The sequence below is a fragment of the Eschrichtius robustus genome, chromosome 12 (genome assembly GCF_028021215.1).
Source record: "Eschrichtius robustus isolate mEscRob2 chromosome 12, mEscRob2.pri, whole genome shotgun sequence".
In the NCBI taxonomy this organism is placed as follows: domain Eukaryota; kingdom Metazoa; phylum Chordata; class Mammalia; order Artiodactyla; family Eschrichtiidae; genus Eschrichtius; species Eschrichtius robustus.
Genome location: NC_090835.1, coordinates 64,163,516 through 64,188,150, shown reverse-complemented (window position 1 = coordinate 64,188,150; position 24,635 = coordinate 64,163,516). Strand labels below are relative to the sequence as shown.

At 40.1% G+C, this 24,635-nt stretch overlaps 1 protein-coding gene and 1 non-coding gene across 2 annotated transcripts in view; both read left to right on the top strand.

Annotated features, from left to right (window-relative positions):
- BEND6 (BEN domain containing 6) overlaps nt 1-24,635 on the top strand; it is a 49,996-nt gene that overhangs the window by 1,179 nt on the left and 24,182 nt on the right. The window contains exons 2-3 of the mRNA XM_068558014.1: nt 17,125-17,270; nt 23,026-23,203. Of these exons, the coding sequence (XP_068414115.1) occupies nt 17,151-17,270; nt 23,026-23,203 (298 nt within the window). The 5' untranslated portion in view covers nt 17,125-17,150. The remainder of the gene's footprint in view (nt 1-17,124; nt 17,271-23,025; nt 23,204-24,635) is intronic.
- On the top strand, nt 2,191-2,321 carry LOC137774323 (small nucleolar RNA SNORA18). The gene has a single exon (XR_011075849.1). It is a non-coding gene; the product is annotated as a small nucleolar RNA SNORA18 (small nucleolar RNA).

Sequence of the window (24,635 nt, the reverse complement as noted above, 5' to 3'; positions counted from 1 at the left end):
CACGTGTAAGCATTAAAGGACACTCAAAAAGGCATTGACTAATGCATGTCTTAAATGCCAGATTCATCACCATGGGAAACAATGGATTGAGTTTTCTTTATGTACATCTTGTTTCCTACGACAAAATAAGCATTATCTCATTCAGTTGTTCTGGTCTGAAGGTGGACCTTGCTTGCAGATGCTGTACAAAGTGAGAATGGTGAATCAGAGTGCCTGCAGGATGGGCTTACAAGGTCCCTGGCTCTGGGGCTGACAGGTAGCACTGCATTTGTGCAGGTAGCTCAAAGGTTTCCTGATACCGCAGCCACTGCAGTGGGAGACCACATTCCCATCCACTGTGCAGGGGTTATTGAGGAGAAGCCTGGGAGCCTGCCCTGCGGGGCACAACAGGAAACGAAGAATTCTGTACCGCACTGCCTCACAGTGGCCTGGTGGAGTAATTTAAAACAACAACAAAACTGAATTAACCTTTTGCAAACATTGGGAGAAATAACTAATGAGGAAGGTCATCGTTACTTTATACTTCTCATTGAGGAAAATTTGTGAGTGAGCTGAAATGGCCCTAAATATCCTTGAAACATGTCTAAGACCGCAAATACAGCATAATAACCAATTTGCCCCAAACTGTGCATTTATAACAACAGAAAGCAACTAAATAGCAATTATGATTTTCTGAGGTACGACTTCAGCACAATTGTTATCACTCTGAGTCTTGCTGCAATCGTTTGTAAGTTTGAAGCGCACACAAGAACATCATTTATCTTTTTTGGCAGGCAAATACTTAACTGCCCTGCAGTAGGATTATAGATATTTCTTTTTAGATGCGTTCATTTCTGTTCTTTGCATCAGTTATCTCAAGGATACTAATAATGATAATAAGCAAACCAAATCGTTGAAAGAACTTAGTATTTAGGTTCCATTGTTTTCTGCTTTGTTTGTTGCTAATTTATCACTCCCTTCTCCAAATAATGGCATGTTATTAATTGCTTCTTTCTGTGTGTTTGTGTGATGCTAATGCGTTGTGGAATTCAATAAATATTAAATCAACCAATCAATCCTTTTTGGAAGTTAATTTAGTAAAATTCATACCTTTTCTTTCTGATAGATTTTCATTAAAAAAGAATAATTGACATTATATCAAATTCACAAATTTAAAGTTTGGACGTAGGGGTGGAGGAGGAAAGTCCATGGCCAAATCTTTCATCCCAAAGAATGAAAAAACGAAGATAGGAAAGTATATATAATTTTTTGACTTTTTATGATAGTGAGCTAGCACTGTCACCCAAGAGAAGACAAATGAGTTGGGGAAATTAGTTAAGAGAGTTTGGTATCTGGTATGTAGAAGATGGTCCACCCTGCAGCCCTTTTTCCCTTTAGATGCTCAACCAAATTGAGAACACACACAAGGAACCAAAAGGAAATTAAAATGTTCACCTTATTCAGGGTGAAGTCAGATTGAAGAGCATAGCTTAGGCTCAAAGCCAAAATGGGACATCTTATTCCTTTTCCACTAAGTGCACCCCCGCCCAGTCACAGCTAAAGAATTACAGTCCTTCCCAACAGTAAAGCAGGAAAGAACCCTACCTGTACTACTTCTCACCTGAAGACCAGAAGCTAAAAAGAGCCTGACACTCTCCAATCCATGAGGCCTGCAGCACGAGTGAGCAAGAGGCAGGACCGTGTGTGAGAAGGGACCTTTCATATACCAGCCCTGCCCACTGGTGGCCCCAGGCCCTCCCCAAGGCCCCTCATCGCTGAGTCATTCTGCTCCCAAAGATAAGAGTAAGGGGCTTTAATAACATGACAGAAACATCTTCTGCAGTACCTCCCTAGAGGTAGGAAGTTATGGCACAAATTCCTGATGTTTGGGTCAGGGAGAAATATAGAAAAGGAGAGAAGGATCCATCTAAGCTGTGTGGCGACCAATTGAGGGAAAGGCAGGGATTGCAGAGGACTCAAGTTTTGGGCTCGGGTGAAGGAAGAGTTGTGAAGGCAGAGGTGACAAACTGAGTTTCAGAGCCACTGAGGGGCAGAGGTGTCAGAAGGTCATCCGTGTGAAATTAACCATGAAAACATGACTGGAGACTGAGAACCAGAAACAGATGGGAATCACCCGCATCAATTATAGTTGAAGTCACAGACGTGGATGAAATGACTATGGAAGAGAAAGTGTAGAAAGAACTGGTATCAGTTGAGGTCTATCCCAATGGGGCTTTTTCTGTAAACCTACATTGCTGGAAACGCCTCGTAGAGTAACTATGTGGTTTCCTTTACTCATAGAGATATGTGTTAGATTTGTGGGGAAGAACTACAAGACAGAGCTGCCAAGTGAACTGTGAAAAGCCAAACAGTCAAACTTTTTTTATCTTAGGTATTGGCACATGCCAATGATCTCTACTGTTCTAGGGTGTGACAGCTTAGGAGTGAATATGATTTGAACTTTATGCATTTTTAAAGGGTATCTAAAGTTCAGAACCCGGCAGATCCATCTCCTGACCCTAAACATGGTCCTAAAGAAAACTGCTAGAGGAAATTGGATCCCAAAGATTACAGGTAGGGAATTTTGAAGTTTGTCCATATTCCATTGGAGATCAAAGAAGCCCAACTAAAAGGATTGTGGACGGACTGACATGACAACTGTGGATTGAGCAAAACTTCTTTTTGCAAGGGCTACCTTATCTTGAAGGTTCTGACTTCGGAGGAACAAAGGTGATTGGCAGTGGAAAAAAATCAGAACATGTGAAATTCCTTAAAAATTTATTGACTGAAATAATTTCGCCTATGTTACACATAATTTAATAAAAAGAAAAAAACCTTTACACTTTGTGCAGAAAGTAAAAAAACAAAACAAAAAAAACTGGAATCAGAGCTTTGGAGATATCTTCCCCTTGTGGACTGGAGAAGGAGAGCAGATGACACGTGGGAAGTGCTTCCTGTTCAGGGGTTCCCAGGACAGATGCACTTCTGGGGTAAGGAGCCCGAGCGCTGAGGACTGGTGATGAGGAGGCCTCTGCACACCTTCCGGGGAACTGGCTCATCGCAGTGGGAGAGGCTGAACCCAGACGGGAGTGGATTGGAGAGGGACGAGGACGTGGGGAAGAGGCAAGAGCGCTGTCTACAGTCTTTGGAGAAATTTAACTCTAGAATGCATGGGTAGAAATGCAAGTAAAGCCTGAGTAAAGGGCAACACATGGGCTTTTGTCAGGACAGGGGTACAACTTGGGAGATGGAGCCAGCAGTGGGAGAGAAACTGAGAGTTGAAGCGAGGGGAAAAGATGACGTCTCCAATGCGTCTGTGGTTTAGATACTTGTCCTCATGCTCCCTGGGTCCCCCAGACCAGTTGTTTCTGCTCTCAGACTGCCTTTGACTCTGCAGAATTAAAACTGACCCTGACTGGTTGTGATGGCTCCCTGCCCCTGGGGCCCTCCCCACCAACCCTGGCTACTAATGCTCAGACTAGAAGGAGGATTTTTAGGGAAAGAGAAGGAATGCCTTGGAATGTAGCCCTGGTTGGTTGTAAGCGTTTATTACAAACCTCGATAGAAGTGAGTAGATGCCCCAACTGGTAATCACACGGAGACATTCCATTGGAATGTTACCCCCTTGAAAACAAAAAGTTTGGGTAAGAATGGCTCTAGCAATAAATGATTTGAAATAAATCATACTGATTTTGGACTGACAACCTTCTTGATCCTAAGTGAAGTGTTTAACTCTCAGAAATCAATGGCATGAAAGGAATTGGGAGGAATCTGAGGAAACATGTTGTATGCCTGTTTATTCCCAAGTAGTTTTCATGGCAGTCTGAGACCAGGGCCTACGCCAACCATATACATGTTCTTGTATTGAAAGTTCAAGGAGCTACATCATTTGGGAGCACCTACAGCAACTAACATAATCTTGGAGGCAATTTCCAGCCACCAGAATCAGGGGAGCCATCATATAGACGCATCACTGTTGTCTTTTTAAATTTTGCATTTTTGAAGGAAAAACAATTGTTATTTGCAATAATATCAAATATTTGCAGCAAATATTTCCCAGGAAAGGACTTTATTTTACAATAATAAAAACTTGGAAAATAACTTAAAGGCATCACTGTAAGAGAAAATATTTCAAATGACATCATCCCAAATTGTTCTTTTAATGTTTTAGAAATTTTAGAGCCTAATTAGGATTTGTTGTCCTATGGGTGGCAAAATCCATGATAATGCTTGGAGGGAGGGGTTGTTCTTTTTTGTGAACATTACAGACTTCTCAAAAAAGTCTGCTGAGTTTGAGAGTTTAAAAACATCAGTATAATTGAATTCATCTACTCTATAATGCTTTGCAGACAGTTTTTGGAAAGTAATCATTTATTATCCACAAGCAAATAGAATTCATTTCCACAGTTTCCACAATGAGTGCGGGATTAGTCATACAGCAAAATACTGAGTCATTTGGCCAGAAAGTTTACTCATAGTTGTATGAACTGCCAATGGAAAATCTGAGAGCTGTTCATAAATCAAATTATAAAGCTCTCAGAGCTATAAATCACTTTGCAGCCTTGTTCATTATTATTCAGGTAGTGTGAAATATTTCCACCATTTCTAAGAATGGGCAACTTACAAAGCAAGTTTGAAAGCAGAAGGCATTGCCTTCTAGATCCAAGATAAGAGTTGCCATGTTCATTACAAGCATTTCAACATTCTTAAGTGAAAAAAGGGAAAAAAGTACAGTAAGAGGTTTATAAGTTACATAGTAAATATGTTATGAGATGAAGAAATTCTTGATTAACTGATGTTTATGAATTAAATTCCAGATTGTCTTAATAAAACAACAGCAATATTTAATAGCTAAATTATCTCCATTTCTTACAATAATTTTTTGTAGGACTCTTGCGTTAAATATTTTGTGGTAGTAGCTTTGTATGCTAATGCATCAGCATGCTGATGGCCTGAAAGAATGTCATTGAGAGAACAGAGATAGCAAGCGTATCAAGGAAAATGGGATGAGTAACCGAAAATTAGTAAAAGATGTTTCAAAAACACACAGTTCCAGAGAGTATTGAAATTATCCCAGTGTAATGATATCTCATGGATTTAGGAACAGAAAGAAAAATATGTCTTAAAATGTCTTTGTGATTCCAAAATACTTTATGGAGTAAGACAGGGAAACAAATAGCAAACTCACTGAATTAGCATACAGAAAAGTTTACATTTCACAGAAGAAAGCCAAAAACCTAAAGCCTGTTCTTGCTGGTCTTATCTCTGCTGTAGGAGCTTTTAACCTGGAGTTCACGAACAGGATTCTAGGGACCTGAAATTATACGTAAAACTGTGAGTCTCTTTGGAGGGACATGGTCCATAGTTTTCACCAGGTTCTTAAGGAGTTATCAAAAAGAAAAAGAGAATCCTCAAAACCATACAAATCCACACAGATACCAAGGCTTCTGCAGCATCAAATCATTCTCTCATCCATCGGCATCACATCACCTAAGTGCCTCCCCTGAGACTGGGAGAAGGGTCTGGAGCACCATTAGCCTAGGACGAGCCGAGGAAGCACTCAGCTCTAACCTATGCAAGTTCAGGGACATTTCCCCAGTGCAGGCGAACACCGCCCACCCTACGGCTAAGTGGAGACAGTGTTCTCTGAGTTTCCTTGTCTTCCCGCAACTTTAAACAGATTGGGAGAAGGGCAAGAGAGTTCACTCAGTAACTTTCATTGGGATGTCAGTTTCAGCCCTGAGAAGGGAAGCCTGTATTAACTATCTAGGGCCACTCCACAACCATCTAGATGTTCGAATGCATAAGCCCATTCTGAGCAAAAAACACTGGTCCTAGAATTCAGTCTTCAGCTGAGTCTGCAAGGATCTCCGTAGTCTTAAGGCTAAAAGAGAGGCAAGGACTTCGTATCAGGCTCCCAGAAACTACTCCTGGATATCCTGGTGAACATAGCAGCCATTCCTCCTACATCCTGCCTAAGCCTCGGCTGTGAGGCTTTTCAACATCCAGCCTTCCCCGGAGACCTGGGAGCCGGGGCCCTGGATCCTACCAGGATAACCCTGCCTGTGGTGTGGAAGACCGCCCACCCATCCTAGTGGCTGAGCTCCATCCACCCACTGTCTCTGCCTTCCCACGCTTGCCGTGCCTGTGAACCCCGCCCCCCATATTCCCAGGACACTAGGTCCCCATGTCCTGTCACTGTGATCACATTCCGTCACATTACAAGGCTGGCTATTTCATCATGGGACTTCCTCACTCCAGTGGGCAAGTCCAGTTTCCAGGCTGTCCTACTCTCTCAGTCTGGTGGTTCTATGTCCTCCAGGTTCCCTGCTGACCCTGTAGGCTGTGAAGGGTTTCGTACAATATTCACGCATTCCACCCAGAGACAGCCTTTGAACCACAATTTCCTGAGTGTCTCAGATCCCTCTGGGTCTATTCTTTGCACAGTTTCATTTTGGGGCCATCTGCAGTGAAGCAGGAAGCCACCTTGAGCAGACACTGCAGGGTCACAGTTGTGTCCCCCACCTCCTGGCAGTCTGCCCCAGGTGAGCTGGTGGAGTCTGGGTCTTGGTGCCTGGATTAAGAGGCACCAGCACCCAGGGAGTCGGCTGGTATGGTCCCTGTTTACTTCTCCTCACTCACAGGGCACAGGATCATGTCCTGGGTTTCCTCATCAGGGAATGTAATGTTGCTTCAACAGGGTACAAAAGAATATTAGAGCAAGAAATTGGTAGTAATAATATTGTATTGAAATAATATTAGTATCTAACATTGGTAGTAGATGAGGGGGCAAAGCAGTTAAGATGATTGATTAAGTAAATTATCTGAAATATGTGACTCAGCAGATTAATTATGTTAGACCTAAACTTTAAAGACTATTAAAGTACAAAATTAATAGACACATTGGTAAATGGTATACACTTAATTTCATTAGTATATGATATTAACATGGCAGATATTTCAAAGAGAAATTAGCTTGTCCTTTCATGTTATAACTGGTAAGATAAATTAATATTTGAAAGTTGCATCACTCCTGATTTTTATGCATAGGCATTGATTCCTGCATCAAAATCATTACATTTTGTGAATTTTAAAAATTGGTCTGAAACTTATTAATGTTCTAGAATATGGTCCCTTAAAGCAAAAATCTTAATGATCTCATCTTGCACTCAACTTTCAAGATGGATAGAATGTTCTACTTTAATCAAAAAAATGTGAAGTGGAAGATGGTTTACATGACTTAACAGTCATCCTAAAATAGAACTCTTCATTTTTCTTACTCTTCTTTAGGTGTAACTCTGCACTTGTGTTTCTGATAAATGGGGAAACGGCACATAAATATCAAGGGTGGGGACAGGTAATAACATAAGAATAGCCAAGGAGATAAATACTCACAAAAATTGATATTCCTTAGAAAAGATTTTGGAGGCCCTAGAACCATAGGAAAACTTATCCGGAGTCCCTCTGAGTTTTGCATATACTTTTTTGTGCAGACTTGCAGGTGGTCCCACACACACACACACAGCTACAGGCTTTTTTATTTTTTAATTGAAGTATAGTTGATTTACAATGTTGTGTTAAGTTCTGCTATACGGCAAAGTGACTCAGTTATACATATGTATATTCTTTTTCATATTCTTTTCCATTATAGTTTATCACAGGATATTGAATGTAGTTCCCTGTGCTCTACAGTAGGACCTTGTTGTTTATCCATTCTTATATATACTAGTTTGCATCTGCTAACCCCATCCTCTGAATCCGTCCCTCCCCCAACTCCCCTCCCCCTTGGCAACTGCAAGTCTGTTCTCTATGTGGCTACAGGCTTTTCGTAGACATTTGAGGGGACAGGTGACATTGTGGAGCAGGTGAAGATTATCTTCCAATTCTCCCAGCCTCTGATTTCTGCACTATTATCTCTCTGCTGTAGGCATCTTGTTCCTGAACACATCGAGATGAAAATGAGCTGGTCTCACTGTCTCATTACAGATGAGACAGAGACTGAGCCATTTGGCATCTGGCTTTCCTGCCAGGTCAGGAGCAGCAGAAAGACTCTGGTACAGATGAGAAAGTTCATGTCTTTCTCTGCTCAAACTGCTATAACAAAATACCAGAGAATGGGTAGCTTATAAACAATAGAAATGTATTTCTCACAATTCTGGAGGCTGGCAGTCCTAAATCAAGTGCCAGCATGGTTGGGTTCTGGCGAAGCCCCTCTTCCGCGCTGCAGACTGCCGACTTCTCACTGTGTCCTCACCTGGCAGAAGGGGCTGAGGATCCCTCTGGAGACTGTTTAATAAGGACACTAATCCCATTCATGACAGCTCCCCCCATCATGACCTAATCACCTCGCAAAGGCCCCATCACCTGATACCATCACCTATGAGGGTTAGGATTTCAACATATGGATTTTGGGAGGACCCATTCTGACCATAGCAGCTGGGTGTAGGCAAACCAGGAGGAACAGTGCTGTACCTCAGGGCTCGTCATAATGGAAATGTCACCAGCTGTAGGCTTACAGGGAGAGGGAAGGAAGTGGTTATCGCAACCTGAAAGGAGAGGGTCACATAGACAAGGCAACCCCCCAGGAAGGGAGGCAGGAGGATACATCCTCCTAACTCCCTGTTCTCCTTCCCTCTGATCTCCTGCTTGGACATGCTGTTGGCTGAACCCAGCTGGGACGAGGGCAAGGGAGCCCAAGCGTGTCAACCTCCAGGCTTAGAGAGCAGCTTAAAGATTGGGGGGAGAAGGGATCAGAGGGGCAAAGAGAGGGTCTCCAGCCCTGGTGGCTGAGCAGGATGACAGTCCTGAGAAGCTCTGATGATCCTGTCAAGACTCCAGTCTCTGGGGAAATGGGACTATGAGGCAGAACTTGGCAAGGAGGGCCTTGTAAGAGCTTCATCAAGCAAAGAAAGCAAAAGCTAGTTACTGGAGATGATAGAATTTGCTGAAAAGCTGACTCGATGATTAGTTTCTAACTTCTGGCTCGAGTCCTTCTTATGGGTTAGCAACTGGGATTGGTTGCCAGGGTCCACTGGGGCCCCAGTTTCCTCATCTGTTAAGTGTGAATAATCCTTGGACCTACCCTGGAGCGTGACGGTGAGAATTAAATGAGGTAGTACAGGTTAAACGCTTTGAATGGTATAGTAAGTACTCAGTAAATATTAACAATATTTTTATTGTTATTAAATGAAGGAGACAGGATTGGAAAGGTCTAAGGATGTCAGGTAGGGCAGGATGGGGAGCTAAATGAATTCCTTTCCTAGATAATGGTTACATGCATGACAGTGCATGACATCACAGATCATTGGTTAAATTAGCTTTAGTAAAAGTGCATCCACAAACTCTGGCCTGATGAGACTGTTTTTCTTTCCTTTCTCATCATGGGAAGTTGAAAATGATTCAGGTCTAGAGTCCCTCAAACACACTTAGTGTTTCTGAGGTTCACACAGAGTCTCCAATCAGCCTAAGTCATGCAATCATAGTTTGGCAGCATTGCCGAATCATCCTAAAGTATATTGATCATCTTTTTAGTTGGGGTATTTCTGGAACAACTTGGAAATTGAAAACACGTTAGATGGCATTTGGAAATGGCAAGAGGAAAAAGAGTGAGTTGAAATGCTCCCTAATAGATATTAGTAAAACCCCGTAATTTCTGTCCAGAAGTCAAGAACACTTTGATGAGGAAGCACTTGCTTTGCTCAGTAGAGCGCTGTGCTTGCTGCAGGAGAGGACACCCAACCCTTCAGAGCCATTCTGATCTTTGGTGTCTTGTTTTTTTTTTTTTTTTTAGATTTTCAATTTTTAAAAAAATTGAAGTGTAGTTGACTCAGAGCCATTCCAATCCTGATTTGCCTTCTTCTATATAATTAAAAAATAATAATATGGACATGTCCCTCCTCCATGCCTTGCCAAAGGCTGAGCTGAAGCTAGTAGCCCATTTTACAGAGAACATTAAACCAGCCACTGGATATTTAGAAATATGTTGGCACTATTTTCCTGGCACTTTGGAACTCATTTAGAGGGGAGTCTTCAGTTCATACTCTGACTTGAGTACTGAAGACGACCTTCTATGCCTGTACATTCCAAAACCGATATGTATAGAAAACAATCCAAAACTTTTAGCAATTTGAAAGGGTACTTAAGTTTTATTGTAGTGCCGTACTTGCCTTTCATGATTTTTATTTAATTCATAACAGAGAATTTTTATTTAAATACAAAGGGAGGTGAGATACCTGAATGATATTTTGATGTTCATTTAGTTTCCTTAACTGTGGTCCGTTGGGCTTCCCCAGGTGTCACAGTGGTTAAGAATCCACCTGCCAATGCAGGAGACATGGGTTCGAGCCCTGGTCTGGGAAGATCCCACATGCCGCGGAGCAACTAAGCCAGTGCACCAAAACTACTGAAGCCTGCGTGCCTAGAGCCCGTGCTCCGCAACAAGAGAAGCCACCACAATGAGAAGCCCGCGCACCACAACGAAGAGTAGCCCCCGCTCGCCGCAGCTAGAGAAAGCCCGCGCACAGCAATGAAGACCCGACGCAGCCAAAAATAAAATAAATAAATTTATTTTTTAAAAATATGGTGCCTTTTGTTTCTTAGAATTTCAGAGGCGGCTTTTGTATTTTTGAACTCCTGCATTAATTGTATTATTGACATATTAAAAGTAAACCTAAATGCATTAATAATTTATATTTTTATTAATTTAATTTGCTTTCATTAGTTACAAAGTTCTCCATTCTCTGTGTCTTATTTCTCATACATCTTTTTCATAACTTGGAGGCTGCTTAGAACATTTTTCAAGGTATGGGTTATAACCCATTAGTGAGTTGCGAAATCAACTTACCATGCTGTGATCAGTCAGCACTTATTAAAATGAAATAAAATACAGTAGATAGAATAGAAACCGAGAGAATGCATCACATGCAGTAAAAATGAGTGTGTTTCCTGAAATTTTGTTTTGGTTTTGTGTGTGTGGGTGTATGTGTGTATGTGTGTTTTCTGGATCAAAATGTAGAACGTATATTTTGCCGTGAGCTACAAAAGATTGGAAAAAAATTGAAAGCCATTGACATGTTATTCATCCAACCACATATCTTGGGAGAGTCTCATGGCTGTGGTTATATTTAATCTTGCCCCTTACAACTACCTGGGAATTAATCCAATGGTTTCTGTTAGCAAAAAAATAAATAAATAAATAAAATATAAAGAGAGGCAGGGACTTCCCTGGTGACACAGTGGTTAAGAATCCGCCTGCCAATGCAGGGGACATGGGTTCAAGCCCTGGTCTGGGAAGAAACCACATGCTGTGGAGCAACTAAGCCCGTGCGCCTTAACTATTGAGCCTGCGCCCTAGAGCCCACAAGCCACAACTACTGAGCCTGCGTGCCACAGCTACTGAAGCCCAGGCACCTAGAGCCTGTGATCTGCAACAAGAGAAGCCACCGCAATGAGATCGTCTCAACTAGAGAAAGCCCGCGCGCAGCAGCGAAGACCCAACGCAGCCAAAAATAAATTAAAAAATTTATTTTTAAAAATAAATAAAGAGTGGCAGATAACTCCATCGTAAATTTTGTTACCAACTATAGGAACTAGTAGTGTTTAATATATAGCCATATTCATAATACCCATTCTGAGTTTGCTAATTGGCAGGTAGTACAAACCTTGACCCACCTGTCTGTGAATGTAAGAACAGTGGTCTGAAATCTACTGAAAAGTAGAGCTTCTAAAAGAGGTCTGATATGTCCATTCTGGTTGGTGTTGAATGAATGGTGTGTTTGTGAAGAAACTTGAGGATTTGCTCTTTAATGAAATCATATCAGCAGGAGAAAATTTTAGTACAGTTAGGATATTACAAAATCTGTATTTTTGCAAACTAATTTTTTTCCAATTTTTTTGTTGTGGTAAAAACACATAACATCAAATTTAAATCTTAACCATTTTAAGTGTAGAGTTCAAGGGCCTAAAGTACATTCACATTGTTGTTCAACCATCACCATCATCTGGCTTGCAAAACTGAACTCTATACCCATTAATCAGTAACTTCCCAGTCCCCCCCCCTCTCCCACCCTGGGCTTATCAGCAACCCCTGTGAACCAGGACTCTGGCATCTGTTACCATCACTAAATAATACTTATTATTTAGTGATGATGACCGGTTAAATCTGGCAAAATCCAGATTTTACCAGTTAAATCTGGCAAAATCCAGTTTTATCGAATAATAACAATTTGCTGTAGGATCTAACTGGCTATATATTGTGTCTCTCAAGTACTGCTCTAAATGTTTAGTAATAATGTGCAGTGAAGTAAGGCACTGGGGAGAAAGAAGTTAAAGCAGTTGTTCTGCTTGCCAGGAAGAGAAATGAGGATGACAGAAAAGGAAGCATGTGACACAAATGAACTTCTTTTCAATGTGATAACTGAGCCCCTAGGTCAGGGTTCAGCAACCTGCTGCCCCTCTGCCTGCCTCCTATTTCTGTACAGCCTGTAAGCTAAGAATGTTTTTTACAGTTTTAAATAGTTGAAAAAAACCAATATAAGAATAGCATATCATGATATGCGAAAACTGTATAAAATTCAAGTTTCAGTGTCCACAGGTAAAGTTTTATTGGAGCACATCCACACTGCTGTGTTTACAGATTGCCTGTGTGCTTTCATGCTGCAAGGGCAGAGCTGAGTAGTTGTGACAGAGACCACACAGGGTAGCCTGCTCAGTGCAGCACAAACCACAGTGATGCCGTTGTAATAATTTGACATTGTTTTAGTGTCGTGCATATCGTCATACCATTGTATGACATTGCATTTTATTTTTTTACTACCAGTGTATGCCAGTCATGCCAAAGCAAGAAAAAAAAGAGAAAATTTGACTTAGTGCTTTTAAAGCAGAGTGACGTGGGGATTATTTTGTTACCAAACTAGATGGCAAAGCATTGTGTGTATTATACACTGACACTATAGCTGTGCTTAAAAAAAAACATATATATGTCACATTACCAAACTCAGCATTCATCCAACTCACAGGACAGCAAGTCACAACAATTAGAAAATTTTAAATGAAATATCACAGCAGAGTTTCTTCACAAAAATGAGAAATGAAAATGAGTCTGTAACCAAAATAAGTTTCTGTGTGGTTTGTTTGTTAGCCAAGCAAGGAAAGCCATTTACCGATAGTGAGTTAATTAAATCGTGTTTTATTGCAGTAGCTTAAGGCATGTGCCCAGAAAAAAATAAACTTACTTAAGACTATTTGCCTTTCAGCAAAAACAGTTATTCAAAGGAATGAGGACATCAGGAGCAACATAATTAAAACACATGGCAAATGACTCTGAGTTTTTCTTGGCTCTTGACTAATCAACAGATGTTACTGATATTGCTCAGTTCTTATTTATTTGAGGAGTAATTGCTGATTAATTTAGAGTGACTCACAAATTAGCCATTATAAATAGTCTTTGTGAAACAACTGTGGGAGAGAATATTTCCAAAGGGGTTGAGAAAACACTAATTCAGTACAACCTGAGGTGGAATCTGCTAGGATGTGATACAATTGATGGTGGTTAAAAATGTGTGTGGAGCAGGAAAAAGGTTTGCTGGAAAATTTTACAAAACTTGTGAAAATGTAAGGTCCTTAAAGCCTACAGTTATTCATTTTATTATTCATCAGAAGGTACTTTGTAGAAAATATTTGAACCTATTATGTATTTTTTAAATAGTTGTATTGAAATATTATTCATGCAATTCACCCATTTGAAGTACATATTTCAATGGTTTTTTGTTTGTTTGTTTATTCACAGGGTTTGTGCAACAAACACCACAATCCAATTTTTAAAGAACATTTTTGTCCCCATTAAAAGAAACCCATTAGCAGGCATTCCTCCCCCCATTCCCCAATCTCTCACTCCTAAGAAACCACTAATCTGTTTTCTCTCTATAAATTTGATGATTCTTGACATTTCACATAAATGGAATCATACAATGTGTGATCTTTGGGGACTGATGTCTTACACTTAGCATAAAGTTTCCAAGGCTCATTTATGTTGTGGCATGTATCAGAACTTCATTTCTTCTTATTGCTGAATCATATTTCACTGTAGGGATGCACCACATTTTATTTATCTATTCATGAGTTGATAGACATTTGTATTTTTCCACTTTTTAGCTATTATGGCTCATACTGTTATGAAGATTTGTGTACAAGTTTTTGTATGGATGTATGCTTTCATTTCTCTTGGGTATATACGTAGGAATGAAATTGATGTGTCATATGATGACGTAATATTTAACTTTTAGAGCTGCCAGACTTTTCCAAAATGCCTGCACTATTTTACAATCCCACCAGCAAGATATAAGGGTTCCAATTTCTCCACGTCTTTACGAAAACTTTTTGTTTTCTGTCTTTTTTGATTATAGTCATCTCAGTGGATATGAAGAGGCCTCTCACTGTAGTTTTTATGAGCATTTATGTAGTGATTAATGATACTGTGCCTCTTTTCATGTGCTTATTTGCTATTTATATATCTTCTTTGAAGTGATGTCTGTTTAAATCCTTTGTCCATTTAAAAAACTGGGGCATTTGTCTTTTTATTATTGTGTTGTAAGAGTTCTTTATATATCTTGTATTCACGTCCCTTGTGAGATCTATTTTCATATATTTCCTTCCATTGTGTAAGTTGTCTTTACTTTCTTGATGGTATCATTTGTGAAAATAACGTTTTTGTTGTCATATCTATGAAATCATTGCCTAACCCAAGGTCACAAAATTCATAAAATCTCATAATGGGTCAGCATTGGCAAGTGAGCATTTGCCATTAATTTTGATGGTAGGGAACACTTTGAACCCTAATTAAACAAGATATATTTTTAAATTCCAGTCTCATTTGTAGGCCTGTCTGACAAAAAGTTATACTCAATTATTATTAGTATAGTTTCAATTTTATGAATAAAAATTTTGTGAAGATTTATTTTCTTCTTGCTTATAAGTACCCACATAATATCCTTGATTTTGCCCCTTGGCCTGCAAAGCCTAAAATATGTACTATCTGACGCTTCACAGAAAATGTGTGTTGACCTTGCTCTGAGGAAACAGATGAATGATATTTGCTACAAGTGGATTTTTTGTCTATGGAATGCTCTTAACTGTGTACCCCTGATTTAAAATTGCCTCTGGCTAACATACCTAGGATCTATGGATTTATAACTCCCTAGGGAAGGTCATGCAAGCTGTACAACTCTGAGGTATAAAATGGAGAAGTGTCACGACTTAAACACACCCACTGTGTGAGGTGACCCCCAAACCTCAGTTAGAGGCCTCACCTCTTATTCTAGAAGGAAGAACCTACAAAGCCAGGATGTCCTAGATCTCCCCATTCTGCCTGTGCCTTTTGATTGCTTGTATCTTTGAAATTATTAATAAAGCTTGATACTAAGTAAGATCTCTGATATTTGTGAGTTAGATATTACAGTCCAGTCCCATGTGTTAGCTGAAGCACTATTCATGTATTTGAAAACCTAAAGTAAGTTTTCAAAAAGTCACAAGAAGCAACCTTGGAAATACTAAATATAATTTTATGCTTGGAGTAGAGAATAATGAATTTCTCTTAAAATAGGTAAAAGAACCATTTTTTCTAAAAGGATTACTTGGTGTAATTTGGTAAAGAGTATAGTTACCTTCTACTCAACAATCCACATATTTGTCGAAGTCCCTTTAAGCTAGTCTCTTCTGTAAAGTTTTATTATTTATAATTAAATATCTTTTCATGAAAACAAACCAACATATGCAAGTAATAAGGATGTTACAGGGACTTCCCTCGTGGTCCAGTGGCTAAGACTCCATGCTCCCAATGCAGCGGGCCTGGGTTCAATCCCTGGTCAGGGAACTAGATCCCACATGCCACAATGAAGATTCCGCACGCAGCAAGGAAGATCCTGCGTGCCACAACTAAGACCCAGCACAGGCAGATAAATAAATATTTAAAAAAAAAAAGTTGCTATGACCAGAAGTGTTGAATCATCCATACACAGCAAAAGCTACATTTGATCATTTCAAAACTATTAAGCTTAAAAACTATCATCTGTTTTATCAGGTTTTGAAAAAATAATTCTACCTTAAAATTTTTATGACATGCATTGTTGCCTTTGAGATTTTTTTGCATTCTTTATGGTACTACTCTTAAGTTTACACCAAAGAAAATCTTCCATCTCAAAACTTTAGAGTTTTCAGAAAAAAAACAGAACAAATTTCTAGGCCATTCTTATTGATCTCCCTTGGAATATTTTTGATCCTGATGAGATCTGCTATTATTTTTTTTAAAGATTTATTTATTATTTTCATTTATTTATTTTATTTATCTTTGGCTGCGTCGGCTCTTAGTTGTGGCACGCAGGATCTTCAATGAGGCCTGCGGGATCTCCATTGAGGCACGCGGGCTTCTCTCTAGTTGTGGCGAGCAGGTTTTCTCTTCTCTAGTTGTGGTGCACAGGCTCCAGGGCGCGTGGGCTCTGTAGTTGTGCCGTGCAGGCTCCAGAGCGTGTGGGCTCTGTAGTTTGTGGCACGCAGGCTCTCTAGTTGAGGTGCGTGAGCTCAGTAGCTGTGGTGCGCGGGCTTAGTTGCCCCACGGCATGTGGGATCTTAGTTCCCTGACCAGGGATCGAACCCGCATCCCCTGCATTGGAAGGCGGATTCTTTACCACTGGACCACCAGGGAAGTCCCTAGATCTGCTATTATTAATGTCTTTTTCCTAAAGTTATATAACTTCAGCCTTCAAATCATTTGCATAATTTTGTAAGGTTTCTACTTTGTTTTTTAGACTCCTCATAACTGATTGACAAGAAAAAACTTGAAAAGATGGAAAAAATTTATACTATTTGATTTTATAAATGACAACTTCCTGTATCTCACGTTCTGGAAACATGATATCCTCATGATTTTGAACCAAGTGAAAGTGTGTCCTAAATTAGCCAGTGGGAGAAAGAATGACAGGAAGTATTGAGTAAAATAATTTACTTGAGTGGCTAGTCCCTTTATGAAACATACAGTTGTAAACATATTATGGATCCTTTTGTTTGTTTTTCATTTTAAGGAAAAACATTAACTTTTGGACTACATCCAGAGTAGCACCATCTCATGGGCATTCCCTCCTCCTACAATTTCAGAAAACCTTTGGTAACTAACTGAGAAAATGCAGAAGATCTTGCAAACAGAGGAAATTACCAATACCCAAGCTCTTAGAAAAGGAAAGAGGAAAAGGACGGAGACGATGGACTCAGAGAATGCGAACAGTGACCTGGATAAAGGGCAGGTTGGTGTGCTGCTGTTGTGGTGGTACTTTCTTCCCTTGCTCTGCCATAATTCCATAATTCCTTTCACAGTTTATTAGTGCATTTCCCCCTCTCGTATTAATAGATTCTTCCCTTTAATTCTTTATTCAACTGAAGGAATAAAATTTCATGTTCTCTTTTTAATGTTAAACAAGTTGCATTAGAAACATATTCACAAGCCATTTTCCCAGCTTCTATTGGAGTGTGGCCAATTATATATTGTTCAAACTTTCCTTGATATCCTGGGAAATTAAAGATCAGCAAACTGTCAGAAAATATTTTTTGCCTCCCAAAACCACTGGAGAAATTGGAACACCTCTTCTAAAATTTACTGCTTTTTTTTTTTTGACTCCAGTTTGTAGCCCATCCTCATCACAGGTTTGGTCAGGGCCCCTTTCTTATTTGTATTTATTCATTTATTCCTTTTTGATCTGAATTCCCCACTCCCATTCTCCTCCTACACTTTGGACAAACTATCCACCTGTTTATCCTTTATTTTTTATTTGTGTGTCTTTGTAATGCATGGAGTGCTTATGTGCATGTATTTTCGTTTAATTTTTAAAATACATACTGTACATTCTCATGGTTTAGAATATATTTTACTCTCTGGGGATAGTGTCTGGAGGCACTGAGAACAGTCCAGCATCTGGCATGCCACACACCCTAGGCTGCCCCACAACACGGCCTCTGACAAAACAAGGCTGTCCCGAACCCCTGGCAATAGAATTGTTTACTCTTAAACCCAGAAGGTTGGGAAAGCACCAAAATCTGCGTGTGGAATGTGCCCGGGCCAACTTTGAGAAGTTGTTGCTGTGAGACCTAAAGTACTTATGAGGTTTCCTGAAACAAAACAACATGTCAGCAGGGCCCATGGTGGGTCCATGTCTGCTAAGCATGTCTGTGATCGGTCACATGTGCTTTCTTATGGAGGGGCACTTCCCTTGTGAAAGTGTTGAAGGCACAAGCACAGAGTCAGAAAGCTAAATTTAAAATGAAGCTTCTTTGAGTAATAAAAAAATCAAAAGCCTAAAAATTATATATCTGTATATCTACATAGCGTGTGTGTGAAAAGTCTCCCACACAGCTGTCCCCACCCACCCTGTTCCTGCCTCCTGGCCCCCTACCACATGTAGCCACATTTATGGCTTTCTTGTTTATCCTCCCAGTGTTTCTTTGTTCAAATAAAGCAAATATGAATACAGATATTCTTATCCCCTCTTTTGCACAAAAAGTAACTTACTAGATAGGCTGCTTTGTACTTTGCTTTTTTACTTAATATATTCTGACAATCTTTCCATTAGTATATAAAGAACTTTCTCTTTTGTACATCATCACCCACTGTCCCCTAGCATGGATATGGCTTGTTTCCAATCTTTTTCTTTTTACAAATCACGCTGCACTGTACAACCTTATGGCTCCATCATTTCACACATCATTTAGTAGTACATTGGTATCATAATATGTAGCTCAATCTGTTTGATTTTTCAATCAGCACTGTTTTTAACATCTATATTGCTATTATATATGATACGTTGTGTCTAACAAAGCATAGCATCATTTTACTTATCCTTTCCTCCAATGATGAAAACCTAGATTTCCTCCAGCATCTTGGTACTACAAACAATGACAAAATAAATGTCCGCATACATGTCCATTTAAGAAACAGCGTGAGAATGTCTCTGGAATAAACACTTAGAAGGGTGAGTAATGGCTTTCATATGACAATGACATTGCTTTCCAGAATGTCCACATCAGTCCACATGCCCAGCAGCAGTGCATAAGGGGTTCCATGTTGTGTTTCCCTGCCAACACAGCGTTTATGTCCTTATTTCATATATTTGGCAATTGATGGGAGAAAATGATATCTAGTTTCAATTTGCTGGTGCAGGTTTTGGGGGGGTCGGTGTCCAGTGGTTCCTTGAGGGCAAAATAGTCACCTGCTCTAGCAGGCCAGTAATATGGTTTCTTTTGCAATTTGTGTTTCTCAAAAACTTAATAGCTTTCCAAATTATTTCTTTCTGTTTGGTTTCATTGCAAGTAACTACAGCCAGAGATCTTATTTGGTCATAAGCCTGAAAACTCTCCTCTTTTATTAAGGCTGCTCAGCCTCTTTTCTCTCCAACTTTTGGCAGTGACTTAATTGCCATATGAAACAAAAAGCTTGAAGATAATGCACTGAAGCTGAGGCTTACCCTTGGGATGGATTTCAGTGTCTGGCAGAAAACACTTAAAGAGAAGCTCTTGAGAAAGCCTTGAGTTCACAGGCTTTTTTTCTTATCTCTTGCAATTTAGATGTAGACATCATTCATTTTTTTCAAACCTTGAAGATTTAACATTACTGGACTCAGTTTAAATTGCATGCTACATTCTAAATGCAGATGGAAGGAGAAAGCCTTCCATTTCTGCAAACTAGCTAGCACTGACAAGAAGTCACTGATACACACAGACATTCTTTTTCCAGGCTCAATAAGCACATGGTCTGCCTTCCAAGGCATTGCAGGTGACAGTTTTACCAAATGTGTCATCACCAAGGTCTAACAAGAGTCAACGACCTTCCAGCATGTTATACCTTTGCTCTTTTTTACCATAACCTGACTTCTAAGTAATCCAAACATATGTCAAGTTTTGGGTATCCGGCTTCTAGGTACCAAAATCTGCATTAGTTAAGATGCATGTTGCAAAGGCTGTAACAAAGACCCAAATATCACAGTGGTGTATGAAGATGGAAGTTTATTTCCCTTTCACATAATAGCAAGAGCAGTCCTGGTTGCTGTAGCAGTGCCAAAATGTTGAGGATCCCTCTTATCTTGTTCATTTACCTTCCTGAACACACAGCCTCTGTGTCTGGGTCAAGGTGACTGCTCCAGTTCCCACCTGCATGCCTTCCTGTCTGCCAACAAAAATAGAATTCAGGCAGGAGAAGGCCAGCCCATTCCTCCTAAGTTCATGACCCAGTAGTGGTACACATTGTTTCTACTCCTATTTGATTGGTGGAAGCTTAGTCACATAGCCACACTGAGCTGTCCGGGAGTCTGGGAAATGTAATCTAGCTGACACCTACCTGCTGAGCTAAAAACTTATTACTGTAGAAGAATGGGAGAACATATACCTGGTGATAGCCAGCAGTCTCTGCCACTGTCCATTTCTCTATTGAGTTTTTATAGTTTCTGTTGGGTTTCTTAGTCTATTCTGGTGGGTTCCTGTTCTATTCTTATTGATTGGCGCATATACCATATCTACTGTAGAAATTAGTTTCATGTGGTTTTAGATTTTGCAAATATCTTATCCCAATCTATTGTCTATTAACTTTGTCTTCCAATGATGCTTATAAATGGATTTGTTTATGCTTGATTTCATTTCTCTCTTGTGGGAAATTGCTGCAAGAACTAGACCATATATTCTATTTTTTCCCAATTACTCTGCATAGAACTATGATCTCAATAGGCATCCTTCAGTTTTTTAAAATAAATATTTCATTTCTATTTAGCCAAATCCATCAGTTTTTTTAATAAAGATTTATATATCTAGCATGAGTACTTTAGCTACTTGCCAACATAGGACAATAGTAATTTTCATTACCATTATATATATTACATATGTCACACACACGTGGAATAATGAAATACGTATACATACATAGATTTGTATACTTGTAAAATAAGGAGTGAGGTTGAAATGTATACATTACTGATCATACAAAAAGAGAATTGTATTTTCTATAACTGATCTCATCTGGCTTTCAATTCTCCATCCCTGCTAGATAAGAAAAGGGGGGGGGAGCTTGAATTTGTCCATTGACAGTGAATTACAGAGTGTTCTTTGTTGTTTTATTTTAAATTTAAATTTTATTTTTGGCTGCGTTGGGTCTTCGTTGCTGCGCACGGGCTTTCTCTGGTTGCTGGGAGAGGGGGCTACTCTTCGTAGCGGCGCGCGGGCTTCTCATTGCGATGGCTTCTCTTGTTGGGTTGCACAGGCTAGGCGGACGGGCTTTAGTAGTTGTCACTCGCGGGCTCTAGAGCACAGGCTCAGTAGTTGTGGCATAGGGACTTAGCTGCTCTGCGGCATGTGGGATCTTCCCACACCAGGGCTCGAACCCGTGCATCCTGTATTGGCAGGAGGATTCTTAACCACTGTGCCACCAGGGAAGCCCAGTTAGAGTGTTCTGGTGTTTAAAATCCCGTTGAAGTATTGGTATAATTTCAGTCACTTCAGGGTTTAAGTCTCAATGGAGACTAGCTTCTCACTCTCCTCCACTTCCTGTTTTTTCCTGGGAAGTGTTTCAAGTTTTGAGGAGTCTTACATATCATCCAGCGTCTGGGGAGAGACAGCTGGTCTTCTGCCCAGGCTCTAAGTTTTCTGCCTGTTTCCTTAGCGTCCAGTACTGTTACTGCTGAGGCACAGCATTCCCGCCAGCTCCCAGGGGGTTCTGTTGGCACCATCTGCTGACGTTTGCTGTGCTGGGACACACTGCCATCTTCTGTAAGGTTCTGGCACCCTGTAGCCTCTCTGTTCACCAGTTCCCCCAGCACTTACCCAGTTCCTGACCGGGACACAGGGATCCTCCAGATTCTCCAGCTGCTTTGCATGAGCTCTGGGGAGTCTGGACACTGTCTCTGGTCCATTTGTCCAGACACCAATTTTGTCCATTTCTGATCCGTGGCCCAGAAGGCGCCATGTTGCCCTGATGTTGCTGGACATGGGGCCCCTTTAGGGCATTTATGATGTGCTGAGAAGCACGGAGCCGGCCCTGCTGCCCTGGGACTGCCCCTCATTCATCTGGATGTTTCTATCATCTACCCTGACCCCTGTGATCTACCTCTCTTCCCCACAAAGGTCGGGGCAGGAAGAGCAGACACTGGAATCTGACTTTCTGTCCTTCCTGTTCCGAATTCCTCCTGCTCCTCAGCCTGGCCCCAGGAGGTCTCTTCCCTTCCTATTCAGCAGGAACTTTCTTGATCTCTATTTTCAAAATTTTTATTGGAGTATAGTTGATTCACAATGTTGTGTTCTGGCGTACATGTGCCTTTATCTCTTCTACTCTAAAGTTTATTTTTATAAACATCATACTCCAGACTTCTAGATTTGGATCTTTATAAATTTCATTCTGTGCTCCAATTTTCCAGATTTGGATTAATATAAATATAAAAGCCAGCTTAGTAATTTGAGAAAATTCTTTTCTGCCTCAACAAAGCCTGGGTTTTACAACTCAAATGCATACGTTTTCGGACTATTGTCCTGCTGTCCTTAAAAAATATTTTTTAAACTAAAAGGTAGACATCAGTGCTTTGTTCTGGGTAAATCTTTCTCCCTTCTCTGATGGAATAAACCCCCAAATTAGCCTCATGGCATAGTCTCAACAGAGAGGCTGTGGATGAGGTGTCGGGAGAGAAATGGAGGATGTAGATGAGTTACAAAGATCTGAATGGTGGTCTGGTTGATTCTACTCTGTTATACTATTTTTCTACTTTGTGTTTCTCACTGAAGTTAGGCCGTAAGTCAGAATCCTGATTACTGTTTTGAAAGAGACGTGTGCATGAAACTTTGATGTCCTCTTTTATTCTGAGTTCCCCTGGATAGTGGAGGACCAAGCTGAGGCTAGATCACTCGCAAGGGCCCAGCTCCCCTCCTGGAAGAGCAGGAGCCTGTAGGTCTAATTAAGTCCCAGCAGCATCCGGAACACAGGATAAACCACGAGAGCTGCCTTGATGCTTTTGTTGTGCCTGCCTTGTATTTTAGAGAGACCCATATTCGGGAAATGCCTTTCTGCCCGGTGAGAGCTCCAGTGAGGATGAAGAGCCTCTAGCAGAATTGTCGAAGGAGGAATTGTGCACAAAAATAAGAGGACTGAAACAAAAACTAACAAACATCCGGAAAGAAAATAGCCGCCTTCGACAGTCTTTGGTCATGCTTCAAGGTAAACTTAGAGAAAACTGACATTTTTAGATGAAAGGAAAAATACTTGATGAGAGAAAGTATTGAAATCAGCTGTCAAGAATGAAAAAATCAGTACCTTAGAGAAAAAAAATCAAAAACAACATTTTAAGAAAATCTATGATTACATAATTTAATATGGATGCACTCTATCGAAGCCTCTAGTTTATTGATTAAAAAATTTTAGATTATTCCTACAAAATACCAAATGTCATATTCATTTAATACTGTCCAACAAATATTTATTGAGTGTTTAATATAGGCTTAGAGAGAAAAGATCAGTAAGGCAACAGTTATGTCAAGGTGTTCATGATGTACTTATCTCATTCTCCTCTGCTAAGGAAAGCATTAGAAAATGGGGCCTGTTGTGATCTCTTATAGACTCACTGGAATTAAAGATTCCATATATTAAATTTCAGGTTTGGGGTTGGGAGGAGTGGTTTGGAAAATAATCACGTTCCATTGAAGACATAAAGGGGAAAGACAGGCCCAAGAAAATTAAAAACAACCTGGAATAATGTCTTTTTGCAGAATCCTATATTGTGTTTAAGTGTTTATTTTTTAAAAATTATGTTTTCCATTTGTAGTTAGGCATCATGCACTATTTTGTACAGCTGAATATTTGGCAATATATCCTATGTGGGGCAGCATTCTGTTATAAAACAGTAAATACACAGAGTATTTTAAAAATAAATCCTTCTGGTTTCTGTGTACAAAATGAATACAAGGGGCACAGAAAGGAGAGTGGGGGAGAACCACTTTTGAAAGGTATTACAGTCATTGGACTAACAGGATGGCAGCCTTGCCTAGGGCGATGGCTGTGGAAATAAAGAAAACAATTCCACAATATTTGGGGAGGCAGAAATGGTAGGAGACAGAACATTGTGGTGAGCTAGATTGACAGAGTAATGGCTCAGATGCGTTCCTACAAATATTGATCAAATTGAAGGCTTCCTAGTTTTAAGTAGAAACAGGCACACATGAATGGAAATAAGATGTTTATTCCACCAACAAGCCATTCTCTCCTTATTTTTTACGCTTTAAATATTGCATCTTTATAACTGATGGTTTTTCCTGGTGAGGTTTTTGCAATTTTCGAAGAACAGATTGTTCTTATTTTTATATCATCTGTTCCAGAACTTAGAGTAAGATGAAAAGCTAGCTGATAAAGTTAGCATACATTGCTGGTTCAAGTATTGATCTTGAAGTCACCGACTTTGGTTTGAATCCCAACCCTGCTTACTAGCTGTAAGCCTTGGCCCTGTCACTGTCCTGCCCTCAGCCCCAGCTTCACTTACCTCATCTACACAATGGAGCCAATCTCTCATGTCCTTCTTGCCAAGATGATTAAATTAGATAATTGGAAGAAATGCTTTACCAGGGCCTGATACATGATAGGTGCTCAGTAATCATCG